We start from the raw sequence: 13210 nt of genomic DNA on the forward strand, positions 1-13210 counted from the left end.
AAACAGCTGGAAAAATCCGAAAAGAAAACATTAAAGGGAAAAGTCGCTTCCTTTGTCAAACGCTGAGGTTGTGTGTGTGCAGTGTTCTGGGTGCATGCTGAATGGGGAGTCTTGTAGTGTTACAACAGCTGTCAAGGGCTTTTATTAGGAGAATGAAAAGCTTGCAAGGAAAGCGGCATGCTGCAATATTAGACTCTCCAAATATGAGAATGTTCCCACTGTGTTTGGTAGCATTCTATTAATGACTCGGACCATTTTAGCTGTGCTCTTGTTAGCCTTTTCTCCATAGCATTGCTGAGCACATGATCCCATTGAGGAACGCCATTCATTACAGTACTACCTGCTTTAGGCACATCCTCATCACTGGGTGAGTCTGACTTCATCATGTGATGGTGTTTTGTCCATAACCGCTGTACTGTATGTCGAAGCTGCTGCCCTCTGACCCCGGGGTCGCCTGCACAAAGGGGTGACACACTTGTGCAATCAATGAGCAGGGAACAGGGCACATTTGACGCTTCTTCGTCAAAAGCACTTTTATTTGCTTTGACCGTGTTTGCGATGCAGTAATGGAGGGTGAGAGAGGGAGCATTCAGACTTGATTAATTAGCTTGCACACGGCCACTGTATACTTATAAAGAACTATCCCCCCCACCCCCACCCCCCAGTGTAAAAGTTTACAGCAGGGTGTGGAACAAAGAAAAAGGAACAAAAGTCAGACTAGTAGGCTAACAGAGCAAGCTTGTGGCTACAATATGAGATTGATTGTACACCAGCAGCTACACAATAAAACATGCACTATTGAATACAGCAAACAGGAAAACGAATGATCAGCTAGGGCCATTTTTTAAGTACATGTCTAATAAATCAAAGAGGGTGTTTTTTTGTTTTTTGGGGTTTTTTTGGCAACGCCTGGCATCAGACCGTGCTGAGAGTGGGTAGCACAGAAGACTCACTCCCCACACGGATTAGCACAGGATTCTGGGTATGTTGAAAATGGGCGGACAGAACAGTCTATCGGTTTCTAGATCAGCGGTGTCCAATCACGGTCCTGGAGGGCCGTTCCATTCCAGGTTTAACAGGTAAAATGAGACTACTGCAGGGTCTGGATGGAAGTTGAATTGGTTCAGTTAAACAATTTAGAACAGGTTTGGAACAAAGACCAGGAGCCAGATCTTACTGCATGCTAAAAAAGAATACAAAATAAATAGATAGCAGTTTTAATGGTGAGCTGGTCTTTATTAGCTGGTCTGCAAGCTTACTTCAGGGTTTGAAGACACCCCTAAAGCATAACTTTATGAATCAATAACAAACATTATTATTTATTTCTTAGCAGACGCCCTTATCCAGGACGACTTACAATTGTTACAAGATATCACATTATACATTATTTCACATTATACAAATATCACATTATTTTACATACAATGACCCATTTATACAGTTGGGTTTTTACTGGAGCAATCTAGGTAAAGTACCTTGCTCAAGGGTACAACAGCAGTGTCCCCCACTGGGGATTGAACCCACAACCCTCCGGTCCAGAGTCCAGAGCCCTAACCACTACTCCACAATGTACCCTAGAGATGCAAAAAACAGGCTAAGCACCATGTACAAGAGCATTTTCAGTATCATACCCACAATCAAAAAAATTGTAAACAACCATACTTGTATTGTAACACTTGAAATGTATTTGCTTACGATTGTAAGTCGCCCTGGATAAGGGCGTCTGCTAAGAAATAAATAATAATAATAATAATAATGTAGCAGTAAAAACATATTGATAAGGGAGGGTTCCACACGCCCGTTAATCATTTCATATTTCAACACGTTTTGTAATTACTGGGTGCAAATGACACTTGTAGAATGTCAAGCCTATCCGATCAAAACGCTACAGTTGCTTAACTTGCACATTACATCCTGCTATTCCTTATAGATTTGCACTGCAGTGGGCCATGTAAATGTAAATGCAAAGTCCATTGTATGAAAAAAAATACTATGGTCACCTTATATAAAGGTGCTGAAGCTAAGAAAGGAACAGAGTGTTTGTACAAAAAGTCTGATGTGATGTCCTCAAAGTGATCTCCATCCTGTGCACAGAACTGAGATCATATGAAGCAACAGGCTGCCACTTTCATAAATCATACAGAAATGAGGTAATAAAATAAAACAATCTTTCATTCAGTGCCCCTGTGTGGTAGCGTGGTTTTTATAAGGGAATCTCCACAGTCGGCCCTGTCATAGGATCTCTGGCTCATCCGGTTCTTTCATATCGACACCATATATAATACTAGATTGAAAAGAGGTTGCCCTATAAAGTTAACAAAGGGGTTTCTGTTAGGCAGACATGTGTTCAGCGTTCTTTTTCAGTTGTTGTTACTTATACATTATATAACCTAGGGTTACAGAACAGTGAGCCTCTAGGGATGGGGTAGCTTGAGAAGCAGCGAAGACGTTTTTAAGACGTGTCAGTACCTAGGTTTCCTGCCTTCTTCCCTCATTCCCTCGATTATATAGTAAGCCTCAAGTCTGCCCTGGCCTGTAGGGACGTCAGGGCAGATATTTTGTCTCAACGTCCATCCAATCTATACTCAATCATTTTATGTGGGGACTTGGATGATGGGCTGAATGATTTGCTAAAAACAAAAACCAGCATTATAGATTTTGTACAATTGTTTTGTATTTGTATTACTGTGCTACTGGTAGCTGTAAATTCATGTTTATCCGGCACAAGTAACACTTTGCAATCTCTATATTTTTTAATATATATTTTTATATATATATTTTTCAAGATGCATTGTTTTATGAAGCTCACCTGTTTATGATTTAAACTGGCAGTTAATTTTGGTTAATAAACTCCAGTACATGACATAGAGTACAGCACTAGACAGCTATCAGCTTTCATTTCGGGTAAACACTCAAGCCAATAACCATAGATCACTTGTAGCTTTTTTTTTTTTTTAACATACAGCAACTTAAGAACATAAGAACACAAGCTGAGTCTTAAACATTATGGCTGCGTAACCCAATTCAGTAATAATAATTTGATCAATTAAGTTAACATAGATGTTTGACCTCATCCTGTTGCAACTTACATAATATGAAAGGACATTTTGTGGCCTTTCATTTGCTATATGTTACATGCTTGCAGTACAAATTATCCAATAGTTAAACACACATAAACAAAAACAGTGAAAAACAGGCGGATAATGGGACTGAGTACAGAGTTAAGACTTGTGTCAATGCATAGTGCCGCATGCACTATGACAAGAATAATGCATATACTTCAAAGGACGTGAAGGGGATTAGTACAATCTACATACCCTGTGTGAGTTTTTACAAAATAAGCAGTGCAGTTATTTAGGCTTTAAAACTTTTTTTTTTTATTATTCTACTGTACTTTGTGTTAACACGTGGTGTCATTCTAGTTTTCTCTGAAATGAAACCACGCAAAATCAAAAGACGAGTTCATCCGATTTCGAGTTTCACCGAGTTTCACCGATTACACTGCCCCGCCCCCGCCCCCGCCCCCGCCCCCTTGGCGGTCCATTTGCTTACTCCGCGTAGCGATTGGCTTTTTAGAAAGTGTTGTCATGACGGAAGGCTGGCTTCACAAATTGCTTTGCGTTTAGGAAGTCTGCTCAGCCCTTTAAACTAACACAGAGTTCTATGGATTGTAATTCAAGTGACCGATACTAGGCATTGCAGGGCTTGGGTGTCACAGTCCTGCCCGTTTAACTAGATTATTATATATATATTTTTAGTTTGTTTATTTTTTATTATGAAATAGTGGCGTTTGTATTTAAAAAATATATGTAATTGCAAAAAAAAAAAAAGATACAAATTAGTTAAACTGCTGTTATTGCATACACTGTTTTATTTTAAATAAACTCATTGTGGAAAACGGGTTAAAGAATCAATTTTGTTTTAAATTAAATAAAATATTTATTATTTTTGTTTGTTGGGGATTTTTTTTTTTAGTTTCAGAAGCGTGTATACTTCTGTTTGCTACACAGAACTAACACGCACGCTCAAATATATATTTATTTAGATTTGCTTTAATAGTTTGCAATGATGAACCGAAATGGAATGGTCTCAAAAATCCAAACGCGAATACGAACGGACCCTTTCAAAAACAATTACGATATAGCTGGCAAAGAATTAGGAAGGTAAGTTTGTCATCGTTTTTTTTTATTAACATGTAGTTCAAGAATTGAGTCTGATACTAGGCTTAGTTTGTAGAGAATTGCCTTTTTTTTAAACGTGAGTAAGTAAAGTCAATAATCTCATTAAATAAAGCTAAACGCGCTATTTGTGATTATGTAAACACTGAGCGGTTTTGGAGACCCGTGTTTTTGCTCATTTGTAAATTGGAAAGTGTAAATGGCTCGGTTTGCCTGCTTGCCTATGGTTGCTTTGTTTTTATTCCGTTGTACGTAAAGTGACCACTGGAAGCCATTAGTTATGGGTTTTGAAACTTGCACACCTTAAAGGCTTTGCTTCCTTAGATATACCGATTGCCTAGGCGTTCTTGTCGGTGAGTTAAGTCGCTTAGAAGTGACTATGACGCTTACAAACGTTGACATCTTTCACAGTACGCTACAGCATGTTGACTAGTCAACTCTACACCGACCTCCGTTCACCTGCTTCAAGGTAGTTGCTCGGACTTGCACGCTTGCTTGCTTGCTTAATTATTATTTTGGTGCCGCTCATGGTCAGAATGTGTAAGTCGGCAGTAGACAAAAGGTGAAAATTGTGCACTGCAAAGCAGTTTGATCCAGTCCTGGTTTTACTGTGAATTCAATAACACACACACACACCTGAGCTTGCTACCTATACTCTGTGACAAATGAAGCTTGTAATAAAACTTGTAATGGGTGAAACTGCTATGCAAAAGGAGTCTCATTTGCATCCTTGCTGTAATGTACTTTGCCGCACATGATATTTGAAGATAAAACGCATTACTAATACGGGAAGGAATGTTAGGGAGTGGGGAGTGTAATTCTAACGCTGGAAGAATCCTTTGGTACCAGCCAATGACGTGTAAGCTAATATTCTGAGACCTGCACACTGCAGTATTCTCCCTATTGAAGACGATGGGCTGAATTTCTTGATTCTGAGGTGTGTGTATTAAATCTTGCAAGGCTGAAATCTGAATTGTCAACTTGGGGAGGAGAGACCGAGATAAACTGAAGACATCTGTTCAGTCTACTGATTTCTTACTTCTGCAAGTTGTCTCTGGTCTCCCATGAGCTACACATCACAAGAGTGATAGACTAGAGGAATGTACCCTCCCTCTCTCCCTCCCTCCCTCCCTCAGGTCTCGCACAAACCCCAGGTAGCGGAGTCATTATGATTCATACCAGTCAGCCAGACGTTTGGCAGAGGCCTTTTGACCTTCAATGGCTTCACATTGCTATTCCTCTAGGAGTCTAAAAGAATGTTAAAAGAAAGTAGAAGAATGTTCATGGCCATTTAGGGCATGCTCCTCAATTAGCACCAAATGATCCTTCATTCGCGTCTGTTGCAACCACATGGGATTTGTAAGCTTTTAGTGTGTATCTGTATATTGCAGCGCATGCAGATGCTTTGAAGCATAGCTGTGGCTTGTTAAATGAACCCCTTAGTTTCTTATAGTTCTGCATGCAATTTATTAATGGTGTATTTCAGTTCTGTCTGATCCAGATTCAGCTGGTAAAACCGATGCTTGCACGTTGCAGTTTGTGTGACCTATTAAAACGGTAAATAACGGCTGAAACTAGCCAAGCGGGGAAGTCGCTTTTCATTCTGAGGTAGGGTTTCCAGAAATGAATCACTCTTCCCGGGAGCCTCTACTCAACAAGAAAATGTATTTCTCAGTTTTGTTTTTTACATGCGTGGGGCATCATTGCATCCTATGCATGAAACCAATGAAGGAATGTCTTGCAGTCTTTCTTGTCTATTGCTTTAAACACCACATCACAATGTCTAATTGTATGCAGTATCCACACAAGCATTTTAAGGATGTGGAGGACTGTGCCATCTTTCACAATGAGTCTGTGCTTCATGGTTTAAAAATGTATTGCAGGAGAATGAATGTGTGTCTTCTGTTACAACTCAGACTGTGTAAGAGAAGGTATTCCAAAATGTACTGTAAAGGATGCATAGATCGAGACCACCCTTCTAAATGTAGTCTTTCTGCCTTGGCAGGTGGCTCTTTGTTTGAAATGCAGTTTGACTCCGAAAACTCTGCACTTGCACGCTAATTGTTCTACCACATGGCCTTCTGTTGAGGGAAATTAAAAACTGTGAAGTGAGTGTTTTCTCCATCGGTAATCTGGCAGGCACCTGGCAGTGTGCCAAGGCTGAAAATGAAAAGTTCAGGCTGTACTTGGTGTCTTGCTGTGTGATGCCATAGTGGCGGTTTCTGTATACCGTGCAAAGTTCATATGCAGCGCCTGTTGACCAGGATTACTCTCTCTTGTACCTCATTGTCCCAAGCTTCGGCCAAATGTTTTGCATCCCCCTACAGAATGGACTCATTTTGCTTCATAAATGAAACCAGCTGAATAATGTTATGTTAACATATTGAATTGCATACCCCTTTGTAGTTTTCCCACATATTTAACAAAAAACTGCCACGTTGAAATATTTGACAGTTCAAAATCCAATATGAAATACTGTACTACTATTATGGTTTCCGGTAGACTGTTTGCAATATCATTTTGTAGTTTCTTTGATTTTTGCATGATTTTTATTTATTTTTTATTATGTCTCAATCCTAAAATTTCTAGGTGATGCAAAACTTTTGTCCAGAGCTGTACTCTGCACAGAGTTGTGTGGAGTAGTGGTTAGGGCTCTGGACTCTTGACCGGAGGGTCGTGGGTTCAATCCCAGGTGGGGGACACTGCTGCTGTACCCTTGAGCAAGGTACTTTACCTAGATTGCTCCAGTAAAAACCCAACTGTATAAATGGGGAATTGTATGTAAACATAATGTGATATCTTGTAACAATTACAAGTCGCCCTGGACAAGGGTGTCTTAGGAAATAAATAATAATACTGTTACACCTGCCAAAATCATTGTTCTTTGGTGCAAGCTTTTTCATTAGCTTATTTCTTAAGCACTCTGTATGATGTAACATCAATGGCATTTACATTTCGGTATTCTATAGCTTAGTGTCACTGGAACTGCATTGTTAATTTTTGCTTGGTTTGTAACGTTACAAATTAATTTGCATGTAAAACCAATGCTTGGTGAATTTCCTCAGGCGTGTTCTATATTAAATGGGTTTGCGCACAGCATGATAATGTACTGTATTATGCAAGGTGGGATTTAGCATGCATCCCAACTTGTGCCAATTTGCAAGCCCAGCAGGGGGACGTTGCTGCTTCTCCGTGTAATTTCCTTTCCTGCACGGTACGTGCATCTCAATCGGTTTGTATTTACAGTACAGTGCGTCTCGAAATGAACTTGAACTTGTCCCGTTCCATCTTCAAGACATTCTGCGCGTGGGTGAAGGATGTAAACGTTCAGCAGTTTATTTATTTAAGCCTATGGTTTGACCTGGGAAAGCTCTCTAATGCAAAGAAGGAAACGCAGTATTTTTAGACTTCTGTTTGCGGTTGAATTTTTCAGTATGTGCTGCTTGACTTTAGAACATTCTCTCGGGGAGTGATTTCTGTTTTTGTTGCTAGCTACCGTTACTGGCTCCAAACGATACTGTAAATAGAAGCATCCTTTCTCACAAGGGGGCAAAAGACAGAATGCAGCTTCCCCCCCCCCCCCCCCCCCCCCTCACACACACACACACACACACACACACCACCTCCAACCTCCAGCTCCCTCGGATTCTTTTTTTACAGCAACAGGGAGTCAACCATAATGACACCTTTTGAACAAATAATCAATCAACCGCAATCGTAAATTAACAATTTGGACACGTTGTGACAACCCATCACAGCAACTCTTGGATGTTGAAAAAAGCAAGTGTAGGTTTGGCCACTACTTCTGCTTGTTGTTGCTGCATTTTATTTTGTTTTTTTGTTGCTAAATTGCTCGTGTCCTAAAAATGCTCGTGTAATAATTATGTAGACTCGCATGGTCTTTGATTTTGTGCGGGCTTTACAAAATAGGGATCAGTTTAACCCATTACGGCTATTGTCCTCATTTTGAAGACAGGCTACTTTTTGTCATTTTTTCGTGGAGCATTTTTACCTATTTTAGTTTTTGTCTTTAACTGTATTGTTAGGATAACTTACTCTGATTCTGGTTTACCACAAAAGTTAATGTAATGTTTCAGATACGAGACGATGTTATTTGGTACTTAAGGGGGGTTACCCTACGAGCGATAGTGACTGCCTGTCGTCAGATCAGTGACTTCTAAAGAGGAAACAGGAATTTGTCTGGATTTAAATGGAAACGGAGTGAGGATTGAAGCAGGGCTGGGTGGTCTAAATTAGACTGTGATGTTTCCCTAGCAGGCTGGGAAGTACCTATTGTATTAATGACACTGGGGGTGAGACATTGACAAAGGTCCTCAAGGGGAGGTGTCCTCAATTTGTATTTAGTCTATTCTAGTTGCTACAAGAATGGCAAAGGGGCAGTCAGTGAGAACCTGCTGGGACTGGACCTTTTTAAAAGAGACGAGACCTTCAGAAGTTCCCATGGTCTTAGCAGCGGATCTGCCCAGCTAGCTGTGCCATGACATTACCTTTCATTACCCATGTTGCATTTCCAGCAACAGTAGAATGGGTTCGTGAGCAGATGGGCAATAGATGTGTCTCAATAGACGTCCGATGCCACCAACGTGATTTGCAAAGAGCGAGTCGACACAAGCATGGGCTCTCCCTTTGCATGCCAGTTTATGCTGATTCATTATTTGTGACTCAATGTAGTGTCATATACCCTATACACCAAATCCACATTTTTTGTTAATCTTTTTCTAAAAGTGAATCTGCACAATTTTAAGCAGCTAGTTACCTCTGCTTTTCCTGTTTTGTTTTTTTTAATGTGTGCACCTTCATGGGTGACACCAAGCAGCCAGTTCGGCGCCTGTTTAATTTGTAAAGCAAATGTTAGTGGGCAGACTGAAGAGGATAGCTTATCAACTCTGGTTCCTGGAATACAAAGTGATAACAAAGTATTTGGTTCTCTTTGCTCTGGGTGCCAGCTTTAGCCTCACAATCCCTGTGATTTTCAGGGCAGGTAGTTTGTAGTTGGCACCAGTTAGTCTAAGGGGAAGTTGAGTGAGCTAGGATTTGAAAAAACTCATTGTTTCTAGTTTGATATCTGTTTTTTAAACAGTACAAGTCAGTAATCATCTCACCTTTTTTCCCCTGCACCTTTTTTTTTTTTTTTTTGAGAACCTGTTTGGAAAGGCACCACATTTTGTAACCCGATACAAAATCTTTGGAAACTGTGCAGTGCTGTATGAGAAATGTCCCCAGGCTGTAAAGCAATGATTAACAGTGCTCCTCCTTTTAGTTTTGCAGTTTCTCTTTTTCTCTAGCGTCCTGGTGGCTATCTCCAGCCAATAGATGATGGATCGCTGTTTCATGTGCCAATATTGTCTAACACTGTGTTTTCCAAAAGACTTTTAAAACTTAGTTTGTAATTTGCAAAAATGAGGTGTGTGGGGCTGGAAAGACTTGATTTTTCATGCAAATTAATATCCAGAGCTTTGTCTCTCTTAAATCTGTCCTGTGCTGCCATACCAATGAGAGGGGAGGGAAGTGGGGGATAAGGGTTTGTTTACAGTTTTATTTTTATCAGCTTTCTAAAGGTATTCTTTTAGTAAGCAGTTCAGTTAGAGGAGGGGGGAGGGTCTATCTGCACGAATAACCTTGAAAAGCTGTTTGATCTCTTAGTAACCGGTTCTGTGGGTGTCTAATCAAATTAAGACAGTATGTCTCTCCCTCCCCTCCCCTTTCCCATTCCACTAAAAAGCTATTGAACCCTGACCAACTGATTTGGATGCTGTGGGATACCTGTAAAAACAAACACTCCCAAAAATATATAAATACTATTTTGGAACACAAAATTTACTAATAACTGTACTGCAATTATGAGAACCAGCTAGAACAAGAGACTAGAGGCACATAGAGAATCGCAATCTTTCTTTAAAAAGGGTGAGAGTCCAATCTGAACGATGTCCTTTTGTTTCCTCTACAGTACTATCACACCACAACCAGTGCTTGTAGTACTAGTCTGAGCTGATGGTATTCTAGATAGCGTGCCCCTATAATCTGTTTGTTTTCTAGGATCTTTAGTCTCACTAAAGTCCTTGTTTCAGAACACTAAGGATGGTGTTTTGTCGTGCCTTTAACCCATTATTCGTTAATGTTTCAGAGTGTTTTCAGTCTCGTCTGGTAATGAGTTACAATGTCTATTTGGTATCTTTAACAGCAGAAGCCGGGTCACATGCTAGACTGTATTTAGATCGATGCACTTGTTTAGGTTAGGAAGTTGTGTGTGTTTGTTAGAGACTAGGGCCACATCTTCAAAGCATATCCTCCAGTCTTTAATTAACTCCTATTATTGATTTACTTTTGAAAGGTGAGAGTCATGTTACTGTAAAAAAATGAGAAACAAAAACACCTTGAGAGGGTTTAAGAAAACTCTGATTGTATTACTTGGTGGTTCTGCTTTTGTAAAATTTAGCATTGCTTGTCATTTTCATATTTAAAAAAAAAAAACAAATAAAACTCATTTAGATTTAAGTGTCACCCAGAAAAAAACGGCATATAAAAACATTTTGCCTGTCATGTTTTTAATAAGGAACACATTATTTCAATAGTGGCAGCTGCAGCACAGTCAAATTCTGTAGAATCGAGACGGCTTGCATCAGTGGGATTTCATTACCAGTTTACCAAAGAGATCTAATTTTTGTAAACCAGTTGCTGTGGAGCATTTTTTTTTTAAATGTATTATTTTGGTTGAAATGAACACAGCGATTTAATCCCATCTGTTCGTGTTTTGTTGCAATAGGGGGAAGTTTGCCGTTGTGAGGAAATGCGTTGAAAAGACGACGGGGAATGAGCACGCAGCCAAATTCTTACGGAAACAACGAAAGGGCGAGGATTGCCGAATGGACATCATCAATGAAATAGCCATCCTGGAAATGGCAAAATCCAACCCATACGTGGTAGCCCTGCATGAAGTCTATGAGACCACTTCTGAAATCATTCTGGTCCTGGAATAGTAAGTATGTATGGCAGCAAAACATTTACTCCAGTATACTGTAGTACGATCATTTAGAATTTTTTTTTAATATAAAGTTGAGGTTTGACCCATCGTGCAGACACTCGCAGGAAGCGTCTAGTAACACCCATCTACGTTTCTGAGAAGTAAAGAGTTATTCTAGCATGACTGCGCTGACTTCCTGAGCAGAGCAAGACTCAGACGCCAATCAGTGCTAAAACTCAGTCACAGCGTCATCAAAATTACATTGAAAACCTGCTTGAACTTTTTGTTTTTCCATTACCTAATAAGGATAATCTCCTCAAAAGTTACTACTTAAATATTCATTCGTCTATAATATCATTATTTTAATTAATGGTTTTAACTGTGCTGCTTGGACGTGTATCTATGGCCCCTCAATATTGATCTATACTGGTCTTGGTCCATTTTATATTGAAAAAGGTGTAGCATGGGCTGGGGTGTGCACATGTATTAGAACAGCTCATTGCTTCTGTAGTTTTTGTCATGCGTCTGAAATCAAACCACTGGAACTGAAAATCATGGACTATTGTCAAAACAGGCAGATTAGTGATTGGCTAATTTAATTGATCGCTTTAATAGGCCACACATGCAATTAATTTAGAATAGTAAGAGAAAAGGAACACAGAGCCACAAATGGTAAAATGCATGAGACCTTTTAGAAGTGTTTTAAGATGCTTAAATAAAGCACAATGTGGTCTAGCATTTTCACACATGAGTGCCTATTGTTTCTATATCGCTGATTACTGAGTGGAAAATTGAAATTCTCACACCCTGAGGTTTTCATGCAGCTAGGTATATAACGGTTTTAAATGACCAATCTTGAGGTGTTCTGATATATTTGCACACGACTTTTATTTATATATAAGTAAGTAGAAGGGACGTTAAGGTTTAGAGTTAGTTTTCTTTTAGTCGTTGCTAAATTAAATGCAAACGTAGTCCTGCCCGAGCAGAGACCTCTGTACCTTATTAACTGCAGCTGGTTTGAATGCAGTGCAGCCAGAGTCCAGATGCTTAGCTACCAAAGCTTCCTGGGCATCAAAAGAGTGTTTTGCAAACAAAACTTTTGTATTGTACATCTGCAGTTAACCTCCTAACCGGCAAAATATTGTTTTTAATAGTATGTTTTGTACAAGTAATGCATTCTTTTTTCTTTTTATGTATCGGGAGATTCTTCTTGCAGGCAGTAGGGATGAAATAGGCCATTTTAGCATGCGATCCTCTCGCTGCTTGTTCTCAGCTGGCTTTGCAGTCAAACTGCCAAAGCTTTGAGTTTGCGCTCCCCTACGCTGTGTGGTTTGCAGCAAACGCATGTCTGTGTTGGGTTGAGCAGCAGAGCGTGGGCTTGAAGTAAAAGTAGAATAAGAACAAATCAACTTCCGCTGGTTTTTGAAAGAGCAAATAATGTAACCGGGTCTGCTTCTGCAAAGCGCAGAGCCACGAAGATCACATTTCTTTCAGTGTGTCTAAAAGGCTGTTTTTGATGAAAGAAAATTTTAAAGTTTGATCATCCTAAAACCTGTTCTGAACTTGTTTTTATAAATACCTTTTTATTTTTTAAACAGACTTGAGTTAAAGCAGTGCATTGCTGCAAGGAGGAACCGTTTTTCTTTCAGAAGAACCTTTTGTACATTTTTTACTTTTGTACTGTTTTTTTTTTACAGATTGAAATGTACTCGGGTTCGTCCATAGCCAAGGCATTTTAACTGGAGCATTGAAGATCAATTTTCAGCCTTTAACGTAATCGTTAGCTGATGAAAATAGTGTTTATATAAAGTATTTGCGTATCTCCTAACCAGAATGCATATAATGGGTTCCTTTTGCAATAACACATGTTGAATGTTAACATGTGTTAAATGGTAAGTTCAGATTGAACCCTGGGTGTGTTTTTTTCCAGCACTATACAAATACCAAGCGACCTCGCCTTAAAGCTGTACTACATTCTAACTATATAATTCTTCCATAGGTCTGACGCATGTGTACTGTCCTCTTAACACAGCAATAACAACACAGGAGG

At 39.6% G+C, this 13210-nt stretch overlaps 1 protein-coding gene across 1 annotated transcript in view; it reads left to right on the forward strand.

Annotated features, from left to right (window-relative positions):
* The first annotated feature begins 3629 nt into the window (after positions 1-3629).
* The window catches only part of LOC117434495 (serine/threonine-protein kinase 17A-like), an 18578-nt gene continuing 8997 nt past the window's right edge, over positions 3630-13210 (forward strand). Inside the window, exons 1-2 of the mRNA XM_034057060.3 lie at positions 3630-4163; positions 10963-11175. Of these exons, the coding sequence (XP_033912951.1) occupies positions 4066-4163; positions 10963-11175 (311 nt within the window). The 5' untranslated portion in view covers positions 3630-4065. The remainder of the gene's footprint in view (positions 4164-10962; positions 11176-13210) is intronic.

This window comes from Acipenser ruthenus, chromosome 28, assembly GCF_902713425.1.
Source record: "Acipenser ruthenus chromosome 28, fAciRut3.2 maternal haplotype, whole genome shotgun sequence".
NCBI lineage: Eukaryota > Metazoa > Chordata > Actinopteri > Acipenseriformes > Acipenseridae > Acipenser > Acipenser ruthenus.